The 23,516-nt window shown below is 40.7% G+C and overlaps 1 protein-coding gene across 1 annotated transcript in view; it reads right to left on the bottom strand.

The window, feature by feature from the left end:
* ARHGEF28 (Rho guanine nucleotide exchange factor 28) overlaps positions 1-23,516 on the bottom strand; it is a 292,956-nt gene that overhangs the window by 85,972 nt on the left and 183,468 nt on the right. The window contains exons 10-11 of the mRNA XM_036280592.1: positions 8,695-8,816; positions 4,908-5,188 (exon numbers count right to left, since the gene is read on the bottom strand). Of these exons, the coding sequence (XP_036136485.1) occupies positions 4,908-5,188; positions 8,695-8,816 (403 nt within the window). The remainder of the gene's footprint in view (positions 1-4,907; positions 5,189-8,694; positions 8,817-23,516) is intronic.

Here is a 23,516-nt window from a genome sequence, read left to right as displayed (position 1 = left end):
TAACTGCACAGTGAAATTTTAAAAAATTAAAATTGGGGTAACATTGGCTAATAACATTATGTAAATTTCAGTTGTACAACTTTGTAACACAACATCTGTAAACTCCATTGTATGCTCACACCCAAAGTCTAGTCTCTTTCTGTCACCATAAATTTGACCCTCTCTGTCCTCCCCAACCCCTTATCCCCTCTGGTAACTACTATTTTGTTGTCTGTAAATAAAACAAAAAGCAACAACTGAACAAACAAACAGTGCATTTTTAAAAGTATTTTTCTTTGGTTGTTACAGTTTTGAGGTTAAAATTTTTAAAAAAACATAATGAAACCATCTTGATTATAAAATATGGAGAACCAGAACATAAAATTTTGAATAACTCATTTGAGTTATTTTTGTTTAAAAACTGTAGGCTATTTAATGGCCATTGAATATCAACTTAATAAGTTATATGACACTTGGCCCTATATGTGTCTCTAATCCTTGACCTTCACAGACCCTCCTGGGCACCAGCAAACCTGGCAATGAGTGAAGGTCACGACGGGCACCACTGAGGTTTCTGAAGGGGAGTTTTCTCCCTAAAGGACATTGAGAGCCTCACCTTGGCACTGAGAAGGGAAGGACAAACTGGAGTGGACTTCACACTTTTCTTAGTGGGAACCGAACCCGGGCCTCTCAGGACCGCAGGCGGACGCTCTAACCGCTGAGCCAAACCGGCCAGGGCCACACTTTTCTTTAACTCAACGTTCAAATATGTTGGAGGACACAAAATTATTTCTCTTGGAAAACTAAAGCTTAGTGTTAAGAAAACCTTCCCGGTAAATGTCAGTCCTCTGAATGTTACGGTGATGTAATTAGAGGTATTTTTACGGAGCTGTGTAGTTTCCTTAATTCAGTGATAATCTGAGGGTAGAAAAGATCTGGGGGTGGGGTGGGAGGTCAAAGGTTTGCTGATATCTTGTGCCTCTGTGCTTGTCGTTCAATTTGTGATCTCTGTACTAGTGAAAATTAGTTCAAATGGTTGCCTGCAACTATTTCAACACAAGTCTTTCCAGGTATATACAGTATTTCTCCTTCACTATGAATATACTTTAGAGGGATTACTGAGTATTATTTTATTTTATATACTATACTTTAAAATATTTCTTTTTCTGTTCATTCAAATCAGGCTACGGTTTTTTCTTTGTTAAGTTATTAACCTAAGATATTCAATATTATAGACAATATTTTTCAAAATTACTTCTAGGTTCTTCTTTATAATACAATTTTCCAAAATTGATATGAAATCAATTCAGTAGGTGGTGACCAGAATTTTCTTTTAAAATAGTATAGAAGATGCCTGGCTGGTATGGCTCAGTGGATGAAGCGACATCCCATAGACTAAGAGGTCCTAGTTCAATTCCCAGTCAGGACACAGGCCTGGGTTTCAGGTTCAATCCCCAACAGGGGATGTGCAGAAGGCAGCCAATCAATGTTTCTCTCGCACATCGATGTTTCTATGTCTCTCTCCCTTCCTCTCTCTCTCTCTAAAAAAAAAATAGTTCAAAAATTATAAAGTAATTAAATAAAATAGTATAGAGTAGCCCCAGCCAGTTTGGCTCAGCAGTTGGAGTGTCAGCCTGCAGACAAAAGGGTATGTACTTGGGATGCTGGTCCAATCCCCCTGGCCCTGCCTGGTCAGAGCGTGTAGGAGGCAACCAATCAATATGTCTCTCTCACATTGACATTTATCTCTTGTGCTCCGCCCACCTTCCACTATATCTAAAAATCAGTGAGAAAATATCCTTGGATGAGGATTAATGAACAAAAAAAATGGTATAGAGTAAAAAACATCAAAATATATTACACATGTTATTTCATAAAATGTTTAAATTTTATGTGAATGTGGGGAGGGAGGGTATGATTCATGGTGTGACAAGTATGTCTTACTGTGAGAAAACAAAAAAATGGTTTTAAAAATATATTTTAAAACAGAACAAATACTTATCTTCTATCAAGTAATTTTTTGCAGTAAAGTTTGTTAAAATAAATGTTGCACCCTGGCCGGTTTGGCTCAGCAGTTAGAGCATTAGCCTGCGGTCCAGAGAGACCCGGGTTCGGTTCCCACTAGGGGCATGTATCTCGGTTGCAGTTTGTCCCCGGCCCTTGTTAGGTTGTGCAGGTGGCAGCCACTAGATGTGTGCCTTTCACGTCGATGTTTCTCTCTCTCTCTCTTCCTGTCTCTCCCTCCCACTCTGTCTGAACAAAAAATGAAAAAATGTCCTCGGGTGAGGATAAAATAAATAAACAAACAAACATTGCATTGTTTATTTCCCCTTGTAACTTCTTAAAATACCTATTAACTTAAAATAATATAATGGTTACATATTGTACATACAATGTTACTTTCACCAAAATATTGTTTTAAACCTTAGAAAATTTAGGACTTAGATCTCAGTCAGCCTTGTCCCTGTGTTAACCTCAGTTTTTCCTGTGTGCCTTGAAATTTCTCATTAGAATTTTTGAAGAATAATTTTTCATTAGAAGTTCTTAGCCTCTTAGCCTATGATTCACTTATTTAAAAAATGGGCATTGTTGCCCTGGCTGGTTTGGCTTAGCAGTTAGAGCATCGGCCCACAGACCAGAGAGTCCCAGGTTCAGTTCCTGCTAAGGGAACGTACCGCGGTTTCGGTTCGTCCCCAGCAGGGGCTGGGGTTGTGTGGGTGGCAACCACTCGATGTGTCTCTCTCACATCAATGTTTCTCTCTCTCTTTCTCCCTCTCTCCGTCCTGCTCTATCTGAAGATAAATGCAACAGTGTCCTTGGGTGAGGATTAAAAAAATAATAAATAACTAAAAATTGAGCATTGCCCTTCAAGTTCATTATTATTTGTGTTACACACTCTCACCATGACACCCGGTGAAGGGAAGGTCCCACAGCCATCCCAGGGTGAAAATGGGGCTTTCTGGGAATCACACGTCCTTTCTCCTCATTCCTACATTTTTCAGAGGAGACAGAATGTGCCAGAGATAAAGTTGGCCGAAAGAACTAGCTGGAAGGTTTTTCTCTTAGGATATCTTCCTCTCCCCAATCCCATTACCCGCCCCCTTCCCTCATCAGCCGTGGCATTTTTACAGAAGCTTCTAATTCCCTTTATTCAAACTGGATACTTTTTCTTATATTTTAAGATGGCAAAATTCTAGCTGCAGCAGTGAGATGTTTCAACATCCCAGAACAAGACCATCCCAGGACAGTATAATTTCGAATGCCTGCGAATGTTTGCATAAGCAGAACAGAGAGACTGTCTGTACCTTTCCTACCTCTCTTCCTAGAAAATTCATTCACCTCTAGAGACCTGGGTCACAAACTGGAAAGATCATAAAATCCTACCAGAATGCACCAATAACACAGAGTTAAATCTGTTTTTGCAGAACTGTATGAACTGTTGCCTTGACTAACAGCCTTTTGTCCCAAGCAGATATGTGGAGAGCCCAAAATTTCCCATCAATTTAATTTATAGCCATGACCACTTAGTATCTTTTAAACCATAATTCAAAAAATACAAATCTAAAGAAAATCTTTCATTATTTATCAGATGTTACCCTTAGTACCAATACCTGTTACAAAGTGTTCCAACCTCAAGTGGTTGTGTATCTGTGTAAAGGACAGCACAGTGACTGGCATCTAGTGATTGCTGCTTCCCTTCCCTCTCTCTTCTTTCTGACTAATTAAATCTCTGCTGAATACTTATTTACCTATGCTGAATGTTCATTCATAGAAAAATAATTATATACACACTCATGTGTGTGTATTCTACATTCATTTTGATTCAGATTTTATGTATGAAAATGAGCATATAATCAGAGGTCTTGGGCCTGTGGGTGGGGTGGGAGGGGAATAAGCTATTACCTAAGGAAAGTAGACAGCAGAATAGAATGAAATTAGCAGAAATTAGCCTATTTCCTAAAGAAAATAGACAACAGGATGGATAAGAAACAGATACAAAAATATAAACACACATGCGCACACACACACACACATATAAAAATATACCATCATATATCAAAACTGTTGTTTTAACAATACTTTTGTATAAATAAGAAAATATGTGCAAAGTAACTAAGTTACAGGGCATAAAAAATAAAACAAACACCTATGATCCCACCCAACTCGAACCGTGAACATTAGCCATACCACTGAAACCTTCTTTAATTCCTTTGCATTCCATTCCCATTCCCTACTTTACCCGCTAGACATAATACTATCTTGAATTTGGGGATTTCCCCCCTCTTCATTATCTTGTTTGTTTTTTAATAGCTTAAGCACATATGTATTGGCCCTATAAAACTAAAATGATTTTGTTTCGTTTTACATTTTATAACAATGAAATCTAACTAAAGTACTCTGTGACTTGTTTTTTGTTGAACTTCATGTTTCTGTGATGCATGTCATGTATGTAGATGTAGTTAGTTCATTTTCACTACTGCATAGCGCTCCTTTGTGTCACTATGCTGTAATTTATCTATTCATTCCCCATTTGGGTAATTTCCTGCTCTATGACTACTCATGTATATGTCTCCTAAAACACAGAAGTAAAACTGCTAGGTCATGAATTACGCATGTCCATATTATTTTCCAAAGTTTTTAAACAATTTTCACTCCTATCAACAGTAATAGGAGTTTCTGTTGTATGCATTTTCATTAAAATATAGTATTGCCAAAGTATCTCATTGTGGTTTTCCTCTATTATGATTTCTGACAGTTTCCTTAACTGTCTTACTGTCAAATAGAGGAACAGACACCTGAAAGGGGGCCCTATTTTCATGTAGAGATAAAAATGGTGGGGACAACAGAAAATAAAATAGAATTTTCCAGTTTCTGCTACAAAGTGCTTTGATTTTTCTACACTTCCTCTCTAAAATATAGTATCTTACCTTCTTTTCTTTAGATGACTTTGTTCCTTTTCAAATCCACGAAGACCAAAAGAAAGACTTAAGTTGGAAGCACATGAACTAGATGGTGATGTGAAGCACTGCTGAGCGTCAGTATTTGAGGTGACTTCCTTGTTCTCGCTTGCTGGGCACACGCCAGGGCTGGTTTCAGTGGGAAGGGTAGGCTTGAAGCTCTGAGGTTCCAGAGTAGAGCCCGTGGACTCAGGGCCGGTGTCTGTAGTGAGTCCTTCTATGTTTATATAGTTAATATCCAAGTCACCAACCTGATAGATAAAAGATAAGTATTTGCCAAGCAAAAGCAGGACAGATTGGGTTAGCTAAGAATATAATTCTCCCAATTTAAAAACCTTCCACTTTATTTATCTTTTTTGTTTTATTTGTTCTTGTTTTTGTTTTGTTTTATGTATGCAGAGAATTATTTCATGATATGTTTTGGTTCACCTGGCTGCTATCCCATAATTCACAAAGGGAAAAAGACCAACTGAGCATTTTAACATTGTATGAACCATTGACTCAAAATGAGAGGAAATACTTTAAATACTTGAGAAGAAAAACTAAGGAGCTGGCAGCCTGATTTAAAAAGTAATTTATAAGAATTTGGGTAAACAAGGTTGTGGTGGTTACATAAATCTGAGTCTCAAAAAAACATTACCAAACAAAAATAAGAATAAAACTATGTAAGATGCATGGACTTAGCACAACTATGAGACAGAATATGCCCTAAACTTCAAATTACCTGGAAATGAGAGAAAGGGCAGTCTGTACTATCCACCTATGACTGGCCTGACAATATCATGGGAAGAGAAAAGTCCATGTGTGCAAAAGAGCACCAGTTGATTAAGTCACTTGTCTAAGGAAGGGGTTTAAAAATCCAGGTGATCTGAGGTGGCATTCATCAAAAGGCACCACTTCCGGGGGGGAGAAGAGAGTAAAAATAAAAGGATGACATCATTTAGATATAGGGTGGTGGAGGGGAAATGAAGCAGAAGGGGAGGTTCAGGTCCTAAACCAATCAACGTCATGATAATCAACTAAGGCAAAAGCAATCAAGGAATGCTCCAACTAGTGAATGTGAGTCAAATGAATAACAAGGATATTTACAGTGACTCAAACTATCTCCCAAAAGATACTTAATATATGTTTAATAGTAATTTTATTGAAAATAAATTTGGTAGACCAAAGATAACATCACCAGTAAAATGATCAATGTCATAAAAGATGACTAAGGAATTGCCCCCGATTACAGTAGACTAAAAACACAGGACAACAAAATATAACTCGTAATTAAATTTACTTTTGCTACAGAGAACTTTGAGACAACTGGTTAAAATTGAATAAGATCTGTACACCATTAATAGTACTATATTGGTGACGATTCCCTGATTTTGATAACTATATGTGTCTATGTAAAAGAATGTCCTTGAGGGGTACAGGGGTACCATACAATTTGCTCTCAAATGGTTAAAAATATTTATATACATATTTTAAGCATCTGCAGGCACATTCACACTAACGCTCAGAGGATAATAAAGTAAAATATTAACATTTGGGGAGTTTTCATAAAGAATGTACAAGGATTCTTTGTACCGAATTAAGGAGGCCTGAAATGATGTCCAAATACAATGTGTGGTTGTGTGTTCTTTTTTCAAAATAGTGTATATGACAGAGTGATTTCAAAGTAGTTTTAACATGTGAATGTCCTCATCAGTAGGCCGATAACCTTGAGAACTCACAGGAAATAGCATTGCAAACAAGCTAGCAATCTCTTTAGGTTTCTGTGCCACATTGAGGGAGATGAAGGAAATAGATAAGATTCCTTATAGCTATTGCTAGAAATTATTTTAAATATGCAGAATTTGGACTCCTTAATTTTGCTACTCAAGTGGACACAGGGACAGAAAGAGAAACGATATGATACCTATACCACACGGATATAGGAAACTTTGTGATTTGTTTCCAGGGTTTTAGTTTTATTTGTTTTCATTGCACACATTTGGCAATCCTCTGCCACATTTCTGTTTATCAATTAGCCTGTTTGAGTTCTCTTCAAATGTATGCTTCACATTATTAAAGCAATACTTCTCTCACTAAAATCATTCCCAAACAAATTACATCCTAACTTCATCTTCAGTTTGTAAAGCTCTGTATTTTTAATGTATCTAAAGACACGGTTTCCCCTCTCATAATATCCAGTCATGTACAATTTTAGCTACTTGAGGTAAGTGAAAATGTTACAGTGTTCACTGAAACTCAGGAAAAAAAAAAAAAAAACTCGAAATATTTCATGTAAATGTTCAGAAATACGGACACAGAATAAAACCATTAAAATCGGAATGTGGCTAGAGTATACCAAGTCCAATTAGCCTATATCTATAAAGGATGTCCCTAGAACTCCCACTTTGTCTTAAACTCTGTGCCTCATCCTAGATTTCATAACTAGGGTTCATGGTCAGCTGCTTTATACCAGTTATTTCTAGCCTAATGTCCATGTCCTGATGTTCATTCCTGTCATTTTGAATATCATCCCAACCTATGCATTTATATGATGCATTTGAGGTAATAATGCCTTATAAGGAAAAGCAGAGATGTTCGACTATGGGGATGAAATTGCAATCTAGCAGACAGAAAAAATGTTTATATTGCAGCAAACATCTATAAGTAACAGTGTATAGTATATGCATACTAAAAAAAACAACAAAAGGGTAAATACCTATTGCTCAAGGAGCACATATATGATGCATTTATATGGGAATCAGGCTTTAAAGTTGGTGGAGACATTGTTTTGTCAAAATTCCCCTTGAATCCCTTAAATCTACCATGAATTGGAGTGTGCAGGAATCTTCAGATCTATAGCTGTATTTTAATTTTTATAAATATTAAAATGTAAGGGTCAGCAAGCTAGAGAAGAGAATGAAGAATAGATCCATAGGTAGATGCACAAACCACCTGCCTTTATGAGATGTAACTCAGAAATCTCTATCAGGGAATGGGTGGGGAATTCTAAAGGGTTCCCCTTCCCTGTAACATGACACGATTCTCTTTTAATATTAAAGCTCTACAACCTTGCCCTGGCTGGTTTGGCTCAGCAGTTAGATCTGAGGACCAAAGGACCAAAGAGTCACAGGTTCGATTCCTGGCCAAGGGCATGTACCTTGGTTGTGGTTTGATCCCTGACCCTGATTGGGTCATTCAGGAGGCAACCAATCAAGGTCTCTCTCTCACATCCATGTTTCTCTCTCTCCTTCCCTCCCTCCCTCCCACTCTATCTGAAAATCAATGGAAAAAATATCCTCGGGTGAGGATTAAAAAAAAAAAAAAGCTCTACAACCTTATTACCTGTTATAATAAGGTGTGTTGTAAGGATTAAACAAGTCATTGATGTGACAGCATCCTATGGGGCTGGTGTCAAGCTCTTGCTGGACTTGAATACAAACCCTGCTACAGCAGATCACACGCGTGTTGTTGTTTGAAAAGCTGTAGAGAAGAAATTGGCCTCTCGGTTGCCATTTCCCATTTTGGCCCCACTCCTCTCATTTGGCAGTGCCAAAAGACCCCTCCCTCACGGTACACCTTGGTAGGGGAAGGTGTGCTGTGTTCTGAAGGAAGGACCCCAGTTAAATGCTTACATGATGACACTCCACTGCAGCACCACTGGGGCTGCACTTAGGCTAAAATGTTCGGGGGAACACAACAGTGCTGAAAATATTTCTCACACGCTTGGGCTGTGGAAAGAGGGCAGATCCACCTTGTAACATCAGTCACGCCTTACCTGATCTATCACCATACAGTTGGCGTAGACTTCATCGCCACCATTCAGCATGTCAGAAAGCCTGCTCGCAGCATGGAACGTGGAGGGCTGCTTGGATTTTTTGAGGACATCTAAGGAACGATCTAGAGGACAGATGAAAACAGGAGAAATAAAGTGGAAGGAATTTATTTTACAGTCAACCTTTACTTTCTTAATCAAACTAAGAAAAATATCCAGATTGATTTTTTTAAGGTGGCATTTTGTGACCTTCACTTATTCATAATGACATGCAAGTCTTTTATCTTCTATATCTAAACGTTCTCAGATATCTAAAACCATCATAAAGAATGCATCGTTCTAGATAAGTGTATGGCCATTTCAAGCACTATTTTTCCAATCTTGACAGATATTTATAAATTTAAAGAGATTTTTGCTTTCAATTTCTAACAGACTGAACTAAAATTCACTGTATGAATCACTTGGAAGCATCAGCGATTGCACTGTGACCCTAGGTGCCATTGAGGGTTCAGGCTCCAGACCCTTTACTAGAGGATCCAACATGGCACCCAGTCTAGCAGTATGGGCTCTGCGCTGCCTGCTGAATACGCAGACTCTCATACAAACAGAGCTTTGCTTCTGTTTCAAATACAGAACTGATTGTGCTTGCTTCCTCTGTTCCAAATAGATGAGGTTGCTCAAAGTGGGTTCCCAGAGAGTTAAGATGTTACTGTATTTGGAGGGGACATAAAGTTGAAGGCAGTAAAACACAGAGAAGCCAGAATGCTTGGTTTCCTGTGTCTTTGGCTAAATTGCTTAATCTCTAGATACCTTTACAGTTCTTCTTCATCTGTAAAAGTGGATCATTATTATGCTTCCTCATTGTGTAGTTACGAGGATTAAATTAGTTCAGACATGTAAAGCATGTAACACAGGCCTAAGTACTTAGTAAGTGCTCAATAAACATTGTCACGATCATTATATTTTGCTACTATTAGTAGTAATTTTAACCATGTTCAATGAGAGGTACAAGGTTATTAATACTAATCATAGGGTGTTATCATAATAAATTATCAATACCTATAAATGACTTTCACAGGATAGATTCAAAGTTATATCCATAGCAAACAACATCCTCACTGACATTCCATTAGATTCTTTTGCGTGAACACAAAATAAATAGTGGTGCCTCTATCCCATCAGAAATGGCACTTAGTCCACCACCTACCTGCCTTAGCATGTCACAGCATAAAACCCAGGTAAACCCATGGGAGTAAATCAGAAAATTTTTTAAAATTAATAACTGTTGGGCTGATGTACTAGGAAGAAATTCTGTTCTTTAACAGAAGGTCCTGGACAACATAATAAAAGTTATAAAGATATATGAATTGTATGAGCCAAATGGCGTATAATTCTGCATCTAAATCTATCTCTTCCTCACAGAACACCCATCTGAGATTTTTATTAAGCTCCTTGAGGAAAAATATACAATGTAAATGTAAAACTTTATCTTGTTTTATCAATTTATTTAAATAGCTAGCAATATAACATACAAAGCTCACAAATACTTCACAAGTATAACCTTTATGATCAATTACTATACACTTTTATTCTAATTACACAAAATAAAAGTAGGTTCCAAAGGTTATAAATCAAGAATCTGACAAAATTCTTTCACTGTGTTCTGAAGTAAGAAAATACTTGCTCATTTGTCATTGTACAGAATGTTTGAAAAACAATCATCAATAACTCAACATGGTTCTCTGAAGTGCAATTAATCCAGTGTAACTGCTCTCATGTCACAACTTCACAGACTAACACCTGGCGTGCCTGCCCTCATACTTGGGAGGCTGCTTATGCCCCTCTTTAACCACTTCTATGACTGCTAAAGTGAAACTTCACCGATTGCAACACTAAGGAACTAAGAAGATAGTTATTAAAACAATTGCAAATAACTGATGGATTTCATTTTAGAAACCTAGAACCAAATGAAATATTACCCCAATAGTCTGGCGTCAGTGACATTGCCCAGTCACCTGACAGCCATGTTCTGAGCTGCCAGGACAGCAAGCCCTGTGTTCAAAACTGACCTTCACCTCGAGGATGAGCAAGACCAGGAACTACATCTGTTTTCACATGCACAAGTAAAAGTAATTTGGATTCAACTTTTTCCCCCACAAATGTATCCACCTGGCCCTATGTGGCGGTAAGAATCTATAAGGAAATCATACCCAGGCAGTAAAAGTAAACTCGAAGATGGCAGAGTTACTTTGGTTACTTTGACCAAGTTGGAATCTAATTTGTTTTCTACATGATTAATTTGATCAATGTCTTAGGATATGATGTAATTTATTTACAAGACAGGTCCATAATCTCTTATCTGCAATTCTGAAATCCAGAGAAATCTGAAAAATCAAAATTTCTTTCCCTAAGTTTGGTTCAAAAACATGTGTTGGCAAAATCTAACCCAAACCCACATGAGGCCATGTAGAGTTTCCATTTATGCCCCCGCCCCCCAGTGTGAATGTCCTGCTGCAGAATCATCATTGTGCTGGGTGATGGCATTGCCCCAGTATCTCCTACGGGAGTCATATCATATATATTATAAGCACTATACCCCAAAAATCTGAACATTCCTAATACCAAAACAAATCTGGTCCCAAGAGTTTCAAAGAAGAAATGGTGGATCCCCACAAAATTAACCATAGCAGAACTTAGACCAAGATGTTGTCATTCCTCTGACAAATTCACAATTTTCCATATCTACATCTCTCCTGTATTATTATATGCTCTACTACTTGTCTTTAGATTGACTCACCTTTTTCTTTTTAAATAAAACAGATTTTCCAAGAAATACCTATCCCCACTGTAAATGGGACTTATGCACACGAAAATAATAAAAACAAACAGTGAAACTACATTCTGACTGAACGTACTTGCCCATGAGAGCTGGAAAACTTGCCTCGGCCATGCCATCATCCTGTCAGTTAGGTAATGGTTGCACTGAGTAAGTCTTGAGGGCTGGGGGCACATGACTACATAGCAGTAAGAAGAGAAAATCTGTCTCCTCCCTAGATCTGTCACCCATAACCTGCCATGTAGATCTGCTGGGTTACTTGCTGCAACTGTTTATAAAATTGGCCCAGAAGCACTTTCATTATAACTCTCTGGGGCAGCGGTGGTTTCTCCTTGTCGAAGGACATTGACAGATAATAGCATCTAGAAGTGAACAGACACTGACAAGGCAGAAGATGACAGGCTAATAAGACCTCCATTCTTTTACTTTTTATTTTTATTGACAGGAGGACGACATGACCAAGGCAAGTTTTCCAGCTCTCATAGGCAACTCTGTTCAGTCAGAATGCAGTTTCATTGCTTATTTTTGTTTTGTTTTTTATCCTCACCCGAGGAAATTTTTGCATTTATCTTCAGATAGAGAGGGAGAGAGTGAGAAAAGAGAGAGAGAAACATCGATGTGAGAGAGACACACTGACTGGTGCCACCCACACGACCCCGACCGGGGCCGGGGACAAACTGCAACTGAGGTACGTGCCCTCAGTGGGAACTGAACCCGGGACAATCTGGTCTGCGGGCCAACGCTCAAACCGCTGAGTAAAACGCTCAAACCGCTGAGCAAAACGCTCAAACCGCTGAGCAAAACGCTCAAACCGCTGAGCAAAACCGGCCAGGCCTTTGTTTGTTCGTTTTTTCGCTTTTTGTTTAATCCTCACCCAAGGATATTTTTCCATTTACCTTTAAATAGAGTGGGAGGAAGGGAGAAAGAGAGAGAAACATCGATGTAAGAGAGAGACCTCAATTGGCTGTCTCCCACATGACCCTGACAGGGACCGGGGATCGAACCTGCAACCCAGGTACATGCCCTTGACCGGAATCAAACCTAAGATTCTTTGGTCTGTGGGCTGACACTCTAACCACTGAGCAAAATCGGCCAGGGCCCTCCACTCTTTTATTAACTGCAACAATAATCACTGCAAATAATGGGCTTCAGACTAGCAGAATAAGATTTATTGTGGAAAAAAAAAAATCTTTAAAAGTACTTTCAAATAAACATCAGCTACCTATATTAAAGTGGCTAATTGCTGTACTGTTTCAGCCCATTACAAAGAAAAAGTTACAATGGTTTCATTTTCTTAAGAAACTTGATCTTTTCAAGATTTTAAGATTTATGATTCTATTGCTTCCATATGTAACCACTTTAGTAGCAACTTACGTGAAGAATTATTGCCCCGAAAAGCCCCTCAGGTTCTTTCTCAGTGAGCCTATAGAAATAATCTGCAGTAAGAATCAGCTATCTTAAACTAATGCTATTTTTTGACTTGGGGTGAGGAACACACAATACGATATACAGATGATGTGTTATAGAATTGTACACTTGAAACCTATGTAATCCTATTAACATTTTGTAAACAGCTAACTCAACTCCCATCCACACAGATGCAAATGTTAAATTAGTGAAAAGCAGTCAGTGCGTTGCGGTGGTTGAGAGCATGGGTGCTGGACAGCCCAGACTGGAGGCCCCCTCCATCATCGATTAGCTGTGTGACCTTGGACAAATTACTTAACCTTCTGTACCTCCATCTCCTATCTGTAAAATAGGGATAATAATATGTCTATCTCTTCGCATTATCCTAAGGATTAGATGATTTATATTTTAAGTGCTTAGAACATAATCTGACACAAAATAATTACTAAGTAAATTCTTGCTATTACTGTATAAGTAAATGAGGCTGTATAGTTTTAATACTTTATGTAGTTTTAATTCTTTAAAAAATTATTTCAACCATGGTTATAACTTTACATGTTTAGAACCAACCCAAGGCAACTGGAATTCACAAAATATTCCATTTGCTACACAAAGAGCTTTAAAAATGCTGTCACTCTGTCATATGTGGCTTAGCTCAGGTTAAGAAAAGCCCATCCAGTATGAGTTACCTGTAACAACTCAAGGGTGGGGTATCATGAAACAGGAGCGATTCTAACAGCAGGACAAATTATAAAGTCAAACCATCAGAGCGAGCGTGTCTCACGCATACAGGGAGGATTTCAGAAACGACTGTGTTCCAACATGACGAAGTGGATCCGGGCCAGGTTCCCACTGCAGAGCGCCTAGAGGATAAACAGTGACTCCAAGGGGATCCCCAGCTCGCCCCTCTCCCCTTATTCTCAACGCTTTGTCATGTCGTCTGTGGAACTGTACAAGACTCCCTGGAGCAGCATCTTTTATTAGCACTTGCTTGCTGTACTAGAGGCTCTAGTTAGGTGACAACTGAAAGTAAGTATATTTCACCCCCAGAATGAAGGGATATTGGTACTAGTAAGGGGGGGTGAGAGAGAGGTAGCTGCAGATGCCTCCCTTTCTCTGACACTTTACAACGACCCCAAATCTGGCAGGAAACAGTTAAGAGCACAGACCAGCCTAGGGCCTCTGCCACCTGATTTATAATGAAATCCAACTCTCCCTCAAGAAGCTAAGAGCCTTGTAGCTAAAGGAAAATGTGGCCTACTTGCGTGCTTATGTAAGAGACCCACACCCAGACATAAACAAGGGCAGCAAAGGCAGCCCTCTGCAACCTGCCGCCGACCTGGTTCGGCCTATTCCGGGTGCCCAGGGCTGGCCTCCAAAACGCAAGAGAGGGCCTCTCAGTCCAGCTCACACTTAACTATGGCTGGGAAGATTGGCTTCATTCATTCATTATTCATTCATTGTTTCGTTTTAAACCTAGAAGTTTATGAACACAACAGGATTTAGTCTGACCCACCACAAAATGGGTAAGACATTTTATTTTTTTGCGTTGGTCTTTATTTTTTTTTAATATTTTTTTCTTTATTGATTTTAGAGAGAGAGGAAGGGAGAGGAAGAAAGAGATAGAAACATCGATGAGAGAGAACATCGACTGACTGCCTCCTGCATGACCCTCACTGGGGATCGGGCCCACAGCCGGGGCATGTGCCCTGACCGGGAATTGAACTGGTGACCTCTTGGTGCATGGGTCGACGCTCAACCAGTGAGCCACACCGACCGGGCTGTGTTGGTCATTATTTATTTTCTATTTAATTTTTATGTTTTCAATTACAGTTTGCATTCAGTATTATTTTGTATTGGTTTCAGATGTACAGCATAATCATATACTTTACAAAGTGTTCCCCCTGATATTGCCAGTACCCACCTGGCACCATACACAGTTATTACAATATTATTGACTCTATTTCCTATGCTATACTTTATATCTGCATGACTGTCTTGTAACTATCAATCTGTGTTTCTTAATCCTTTCACATTTTCATCCAGCCCCCCAACCCCTTTCCCCTCTGGGAACCATCAGTCTGTTCTGTGTATTTATGAGTCTGTTTTTGTTTTGTCTGTTCATTTATATTGTTCTTTAGAGTCCACATATAAGTGAAATCCTATGGTATTTGTGGGTAAGACCTATTTTAGAGTTTGGTTCCCAGCATTCTCCTAAGAGTGTCCATCACAGTCACCAATGACCTTGCTATTACAGAATTCAGTGGTTGGTTCACGGGTCTCACCTTGTGTGACCTACAGCAGCCTCTGATACAGTTGATTGCTCCCTTTCCCACCTTTGCCTCCAGGACACCAGTCTATCTCTTCCTGGCCCTTCCTTCTCAGTCTTCACCTTCTAGCCTTGGGCAGGTAACAGTACTCTAGGGCCAATCCCCTTTTCCCCTCCTCTCTCCACTCATTTCCATGGGTCATCTAACAACATGGCATCATATACCATTACATAATGACTCTTCATCTCCAACCCAGAATTCTCCCCTGGATTATGACTATCTCCTCGATACCTCCCGAGTTGTCCAGCAGCCATGCAAGCACAACAGATGCAAAACAGAACCCTTGCTTTTTCCCTCCTACACCAACTTGCTCCTCCCAGTAAATGGCAACTTGATCTTTCCTTGACATCGCCTTGACTGATCTCTTTCACAATCAAATAGATCCAGAATCTGACCTTTTCTCATTATCTCCACTGACACCACAGGGCAAGCCACCACCATCACCTGCCTAGATTATTGCAAGACGAGTGTGTCTTAACTGGTCTCTCTGCTTCTACTCTTCTGTCCTCCACAGCCTGTTCCTCACAATGCAGACAAGGCAATTGTTACAAAGGTGATAAAATCATGCCATGCCTCTTAGATCCTCCAGTGGCTTCCCATCTCATTTAGAGTAAAAGCCAAACTTTACCACAACATATAGTCCCTTACTCAAATGTTCTGGGACCCAATTCCTGTGTGTGTGCATGTGTGCATGTGTGCGTGTGTGCGTGTGTGTGTGTGTGTGTGTGTTGGTGGGGTCAAGGAGGGGGACCCATGCATCTAAGCAATTCTTGGATACCAGCTAGATGTCCTACAATTCAACTAAATTCTGACACTACTGGAGATAGCATCATGGGTTAAGGGGGTTTAGATGTATAAAACTGCCTGCCCCACCCCCCAAATTCAGATGCCCATTTCAAGTCTAGGTTGTTATCTGTGCTTCTGAATGGCCACAGATTGGAGGTTCCCACAACCCCCTGCATGGACTTCAGGATGCCAACCACAAGTCTGGGCTGCTATCTGTTCTTCTGACCAACTATAAATCAGAGGTTCCCACGACCCCATCCTTAGGTTTGGTTAATTTGCTAGAGCAGCTCACAGAGCTCAGAGAAACGTTTTACTTACTAGAATACTGGGTTATTATGAAAGGGTATTACTCAGGAACTGCCAGATGAAAAAGATGCAAAGGGCAAGGTATGTAGGAAGGGGCACATTGCTTCCGTGCTCTGAGCACACCAGGCTCCCAGTACCTCCGTGTGTTCATCAACCAGAAACTCTCTGAATCCTATCCTCTTGGTTTTGTTTTGTTTTATAATTCTCACTGGAGGGTATTTTTCCATTTATCTTCAGATAGAGTGGTAGAGAGAGAGAAAGAGACAGAAAAAGAGAGAAACATTGAGGTGAGAGAGACACATCGACTAGTTGTCTCCCACAGGACTGGAACTGGAACTGGGGACGGAACCACAACCAAGGTATGTGCCCTTGACCCGAATCAAACCTATGACTCTTGGTCTGCAGGCCGACACTCTAACTGCTGAGCCAAACTGGTCAGGGCTCCTGTTGGGTTTTTAATGGAGGCTTTATGATGTAAGTATGATTGGTTAAATTTTTGCCCATTGGTGACTGAACTCAATCTTCAGCCTCTGTCCCTTCTCTGGAGGTTTTTGGTTAAGATAGAAAGTTCCAACCCTCTGAACATAAGGTTGGTTCTCCTGGCAACTAACTCCCATCCTTAAGACCAAAAGTCACCTCATTAACATAACAAAAGACACCTTTAGCATTCTCATCTCTTAGGACATTTCAAGAGTTTTAGGAGCTCTGTGCCAGACATGGTGACAAAGACCAAATGTGTATTTCTTATTATAAATCACAATATCACGCTAAACATAACCTGCCCTCCTTTCCCCTCACCCGACCTTTCTGAGGCTGCTGATTACTCTAGCCGCTCTGGCCTTGCTGTTCTATGCCTCAGGCCATTTGCACTTGCTGTTCTCCCTACCAGGATTGCTCTTCCCCTGGATATCCAGATGTCTTCCTTCTTCATTTTCTTTAGCTCTCCACTCAGATGTTATCTTATCAGAGTCTCTCCTTGACCGTTATATATATAAAATAGCAACACCCTAAGCCCTGCTTTATTTTCCCTTATACCAACATATCATCACTTTGCATATTGTACTTATTGTATATTATCTGTTTCCTCCCATTACAATTAAGCTCTATCAGAAGAGTGACTTTGAATGCCTTGTTCACTGTATCCCTAATGCCTAGGATCATGTCACATAGTCGATACTTAACACATATTCTCTGAAGAAGTGAATTCTTTCTCATTAAGAAAAGAATCTCCTTGTGCCAGGTACAACCAAGACTAAACTCTTCTGGTCTGGCAAAGTTTCCTCAGATTCTGGAGGTTCTTGTGAATAGCCCAGCTATTCTAGCTTCACTCCAGGTTGTGATGATGGTGTCAACTTCTTATTTCTCTCTTCCATTTACCCATTCATTCTCTTTTTCAACATATTGAGAATCTACTGACTGCCAGGTACTGTGCTACCTGTTGAGCCTTGGCCAGGGCTCTCAGCCTCCATCTGTGACTCTTTAAAAATTCCTCAACACACAGTCCGTAAGGATTATTCCCCAGGAGATCCCCTGACAAGACCCTAAACAGCCACGGGGCTGTCCTGCTCCTCTGAGTTCTTCCTGCCTGTGCCCTCTGTATTTAGTCCTGTGTCTTCTACGTACTTTGATGATAAGAGTTTCATTTTGCCCCTCCTGGTGGGACAAGTAACTTCTTCATTGGGGTCTGAGCTAAAAATACATTACATTCTCTCATTGTGCAGAATATCACAGATGCTAAGCACTTCCTATAGGACATCATCTGAATACCTTCTGGTAGTAGTAGCCCAAAAAGGTACTCTTTAATCTGTTTAAAATATCAGTTAGGTTACTCTTTTACTAAAGGTATAATCGGATGATCAGGTCAATTTGCAAAGGTACTTGAAAGAAGCTGATCCAAAAAACAAAAACAAAAACAACAACAAAAACATTAAAAGGGAGAGAGGAAAAGCAAAATATTAGGTATTCCAAGAGTAAGCATCTACTGAACACCTGCCCTGTGTTGGGTAATTATACTGGGTAACACTACTGCTATAGCTCAGATGAGTCCAGCACTTATTATAAAACAGATACTATCTGATTTACATACACTAACTCATTTGATGCCCAAACCAACCCTCTGTAGCTATACTATTTATTATTTCCATTTTGCAGAACTGTGGTGCTATTTCAGTAACTTCCCAAGGTCACAAAACTAGTAACTGGTAGCTATAGGTAGGCACTCTGTTAGGTAGTTCAGAGTACTTTATTTAATAATTGGGGTTACTGAGTATTCTATTTTGAGCCAAAGAAAATGGTATGTCAGCAATGTTTGGTATTTTCCCTTTGGGAAGTTTCATTAATGTGTTACAATGCCACTGTGCCTAGGTGTGTTTGTTCACTCCCTGGGCCTGTGTGATCCGCTGCCGGAGATTTCCTGCCGCAGTAAGACAGTGTGAGTCTCGCTGAGGAAACATTCATTGAGCGGTAAACGTGTGATTTCCTTTTGCTTAACCACACACCACATACAAAACAATCAAGAGAAAGGACTGGGAAGAAAAACCAAGACGCTAACTTCTCTCTCTAGGTGATGGATTACAGGAGGTTTTTATTTTCAAGTCTTTACTCTCTGTAATTTCTAGATTTCCAGCAATAACCATTTTTACATATAAAATAAGAGGGAAAACAAGTTATATGTTTAAAACTCGTCTCCCATGTAAAAACAGCTGCAGAATCTCATGCAAAATAGATTATCAGTAAATCAACCCTATCAGATAAAACGTATGTAAATGTATTCGCTGGAAATGTTTTACCCAAGAGTACACAGTATTGTTTTTACCCATTTGCCAACCCTGCTCTTCAAAATCATGATTTATCACGTTCATTTTGCAGACGAGAAAGCTGAGGCCCAAGCAGACTGACTGACCTGCCACCGTCGTTAGGAAGGAAACCCAGAAGGCAGACACAGTACTGACAGAGACACCCGTCACCACGGCACACTCCCTCCCAGGTCCCCACATTCAAGGGGAACAGCCATCTTCTGAGATTCACAGAGTCCTCTGTACCAGTGGTCTGTGCTCCGGAGGACAGAACCAACCCACCCTCACAGGTGAGAGGGAACCTTTTCAGAGGTCAGCTGTCACTTATCTCCTGGCCTAGTCTTCTCGAAGGTTCCCTTAGCGTGTCCCTGATACTAATCGTAGTCTGGAAAATCTCTTGGCCTCACTCTTCTGAGTTAGACTGGAGGTGATAGGGAGGATCCATCCAAATTCCGAAATTATCCTCAGCCCAGGAATTTCCTGTGGGTCACATATAATGAGCTACAGTTACTCTGAAGATTTTAGTCTGCACAGTGGGGAATCTGGGGGAATGCAGGGAACCTTTGTCTACCAAGCTAGAGAGTCTCTAACACCCACCCAGCATCCAGGTCACCCTGACCTTACCTCACCCTCCTGGGATCCTGTAGAAGGAAAAGTGAGCCCTGGGATGAGGTCTGGCCAGCCTCCTGACCAGTCCTGTCAACAGCAGTGACAGCTGAGGCAGACGTGAAGGGACCCAGAGGTGCTGGGGTGAGAGCGGTTTCTCCAGCTCTCCCCCTGGGAGCAGCGGTTCAAAATCCCTTCTAAATAGCAAGTTACAACGTGGTACTCTAAAACCAGATCCTACAGGAAGTCTTATTCTGCTCTTTTGAAAGACCTCATTATCAAAATTATTGAAAGAGAAAACACGCCTTTCGCCTTGTAGTGCACTGGAGAAAGGCGGCGGGGAGAGGGGAGAAAGGAGCGCACAGGAAAACAGTACTCAGAGAGACAGTCTTCTCCCAAACCTTTCCAAGCTCTCGTTCCTCATTATAGTAGCACAAAGTAACTTTCAAGAGGACATGTTTATGTTTGGAAAAGAAGGATCTTAAATTGGAAAATAACAACTTTTTCCTGCCCTTGCCTCCCCCAGCTATCAAGATGTTCAGTCATGTGGGGGCCTGGGTGTGATTAGGCTGAATCAGCAATTCCTTTTCTTCTGGATGCAGTTCTCCAAGGCCGAAGGCAAACTAATCTACAGAAAGGGAAAATGGGCAAGCTCGGGGGAAGAAAACTAACACATAATACAAACACCAGGACAGAAGTGAAAGACCTCAAATAACATGCAGGACTTGGACGCGACCACGTCAGGTGACTCTAGACAGAAAGAAACAAACTGTATGTCGCCATTACAAAAAATCCTATGAATAATTCAAATCCTGCATAATCTTATGGAAAGACTCAGACACATAAAAATGATTTGTCCACTTCAAAAGTCATGAGGTTCTCCGTTTCTCTAGTACCTGTCTCCAGACATGGGTGTGTTAAACTCCCCTTAATATCCTAAACAGAAGTGAGTTCTACTACAGACAAGAAACTATGCTAGCAAAATAAACTCTCCACTGAAATGTAAATTCTCTCCCTTTTTTTTTCAATTGAAGTATAAATGATAGGCATATTAGTTTCAGGTATACAACATAATGATTCAATATTTATAAATATTGCAAAATGATCACAATAAGTCTTGTTAACATCCATCATTATACATAGCTACAATATTTTTCTTGTGTTGAGAACTTTTAAGATCTACTCTCTTAGCAACTTTCAAATAACTTTCACTTATTTTATGTATCCTCAGCAAGAACATTTTGAATAAATGAATGAATAAATAAATAATGAAAGCCAAGTACTGTGGGCATTCCTCCAAACTGTTCTGGGTTAGTTTCTAAATCTTGTTCCATTATCCTGAGCAACTCTGGGCACCGCTGAGTAGGTTATTAGATATTCATTAAATGAGATCAAAGGGATAACAAAGCGGTTTCCCTGCTTGTGGGGATGGTGAGGCCAGGAGCTACTTTGAGGGTAAGAGGGCTTTTCTCACTTCCATCTGCTCCAAAGGGAACACCTGGCAGGCTGCCCCGCGCCAGCATGAGGACCACCACCAAGCACGCTTGGTAGCGTTGCAAGGTCAGGCAGCAGAGCCAGGTCCAGATTTCCTGGGCTGCTCCTAGTTGCCTAAGTGGTAAAAATGGACCCCTAGGATCCCACAGGCCTCTGAGAGCAGGAAGTGGCTAGGTCAAGTACGTGTGGCCTGCCACGGGGCGCACCATGGTGCGAAGGAAGGGGCCCTGTAGAAGATGTTTTTAGAGAAGCACCTGAGCCAGTGGCCAGGGGCGGAGATGTTAAGATTTCTGCAGTGAAGAAAAACCACCAGATCCTGACCAATACCAGGGAGAAGATACAACTGCAGGACCTTGGTCACAGATGCTAGAGACCCAGTAATAAAACTTGGTGGCTGAGGGGACAGCCAGGCCAGCAGATCTGCAGCAGACCGGGAGGACCTAGAGAGCCCTCAAAGACGGGGCCACCTCCTCCCCACCACCCACTGCCCCCTAACCCTCACCAGGAAGTCACATTCAATACCAGCTTGGTAAGGAAGATGAGGAGGAAGAAGAAATCTCAGAGGCTGGATATTTTAAAGAGACTGAGCAGTTACAGAAAATGAATATTTTCATTATTACATAGGACCGAATTTTCTCTCAGACTAAAATATACCCTTTTCCCTCCCTACTGCCTAAAGGGTAGAACTTCATAAGACAGATTTATTATAGACAAAATAAAGAAATAAAGGCAAAATAAGAAGTATCTGAGTGTAGTGTGAGTAAATCTGTGTCTCAATACACTTTCAATATTTACTTCCTGCTTTCTGTGATCAGACACTGGGAGTGTGAAGACAGGCCGGCCAGTCTCCATCTTCAAGGAATTCAATGTCTTAGGGTGAGAGACATTAAATAATAGCTGCGATACAGTACTGAGAGGATCTTATAAAATTATACACGAGTCAGTGTGGCACAGAGGATAATATAATGAACTCTGAGGGAATTCAGTGAAGGCTTCCAGACCATGGACCCTCAAGCTACGTCTTAAAAGACAAAGTGGAGATTTCTAGCTGCAAGAAATTATAACCTGAATTTTCTAAAACAAAAATTAAATGAGGAGGGGAAATTCATTGGAGGCACGAGGGAAGCCCACAGAACGGAAGGAGTTTAACATCCAAACCTTGAGAGGGAGGCACCTGGGCAGCAAGAGAGCCCCCGAGACTAGAACAAGGGCTGGAATCTAGCAGTGCCCTAGCTCACGGTGACTTCTCTTTACACGACTGCAGGATTTCCTCCTACCACAGACTGAGTTCTCCCAGCTAATGGCTTCCACTCCAACCCTTCCAGCATTGCTACCCAAGAAGGAAGGTATCTCCCTCCAAATTCCAGTCGGAAGAATCCCAAGGTAAGACTCTGATTGACCAAGTTTGAGTCATCTGCTCACCCTGGACCAATAGCTGTGGCCAGGCAGCACAGGTGCTGTGATCTGCTCACCTGGGTGGGATGCCCAGCCCACCACATCCAGGAAGGCAAGGTCACATGAGGTGACAGCAGCATTTGGACCCATGGCCAGAGCAGTGGAAGGACACCCATGAAAGAGAGTGAGTGTTGTTCAATGAAGGGAAGGAGGATGGAGGCAGACAACACTAACCATCCAGACCAATGCAATATTTGGCACCGCTCGACATTTCTGCACCACCATGAATCCACGGTGCACAAGCCTGGGCTGTTTTCTATCATTGTGACACACCCTATGTATGCTTCTCCCTATCTCTTTGGAGGGATCACCTGTCTGTTCACCACAGGCTATTGAAATGACATCCTTTCATGTCTTCAAGTTGAACTGGTCTCCTCACCCTGAACTTCAACAGTAATTTGTCCTGACCTCTCTTATGAGACTTTCTGCCTTTATATACCTGAACAAACGACCATTGGTCTTTCCCCAAAATTGGAGTGGTAGAGAGGAGTCTCACGAACATGAGGCAATAAATGGGAATACTGCCTCCCTTCCACTCACAGGGATTAATGTAGAAATATATCTTGCCTAGGAATTGAACTAACCCAAAATAAAGAAGAAAAATAAACCAGTTTCAAATATTTGGCAAAGTTTTTATTTAACTAAAGGGAGCCATGAGGAATACATAGCCATGTGGTTTGGCAGCAGGCTTATAACAGGCCCCCTTTCCTCTGCCAACAAAGGTAGTCTGCCAGGCAGAGAACAAAACTGAAACTGCTCTACGTGAGGTTGGACACTATCTTCATTGTGAGCCAAAGCAATCTTAGCAGG

Source organism: Molossus molossus, unplaced genomic scaffold, assembly GCF_014108415.1.
Source record: "Molossus molossus isolate mMolMol1 unplaced genomic scaffold, mMolMol1.p scaffold_m16_p_3, whole genome shotgun sequence".
NCBI classification, from domain to species: domain Eukaryota; kingdom Metazoa; phylum Chordata; class Mammalia; order Chiroptera; family Molossidae; genus Molossus; species Molossus molossus.
The sequence above is the reverse complement of the archived record's forward strand: the minus strand, read 5'-3'. Positions and strand labels throughout refer to the sequence as shown.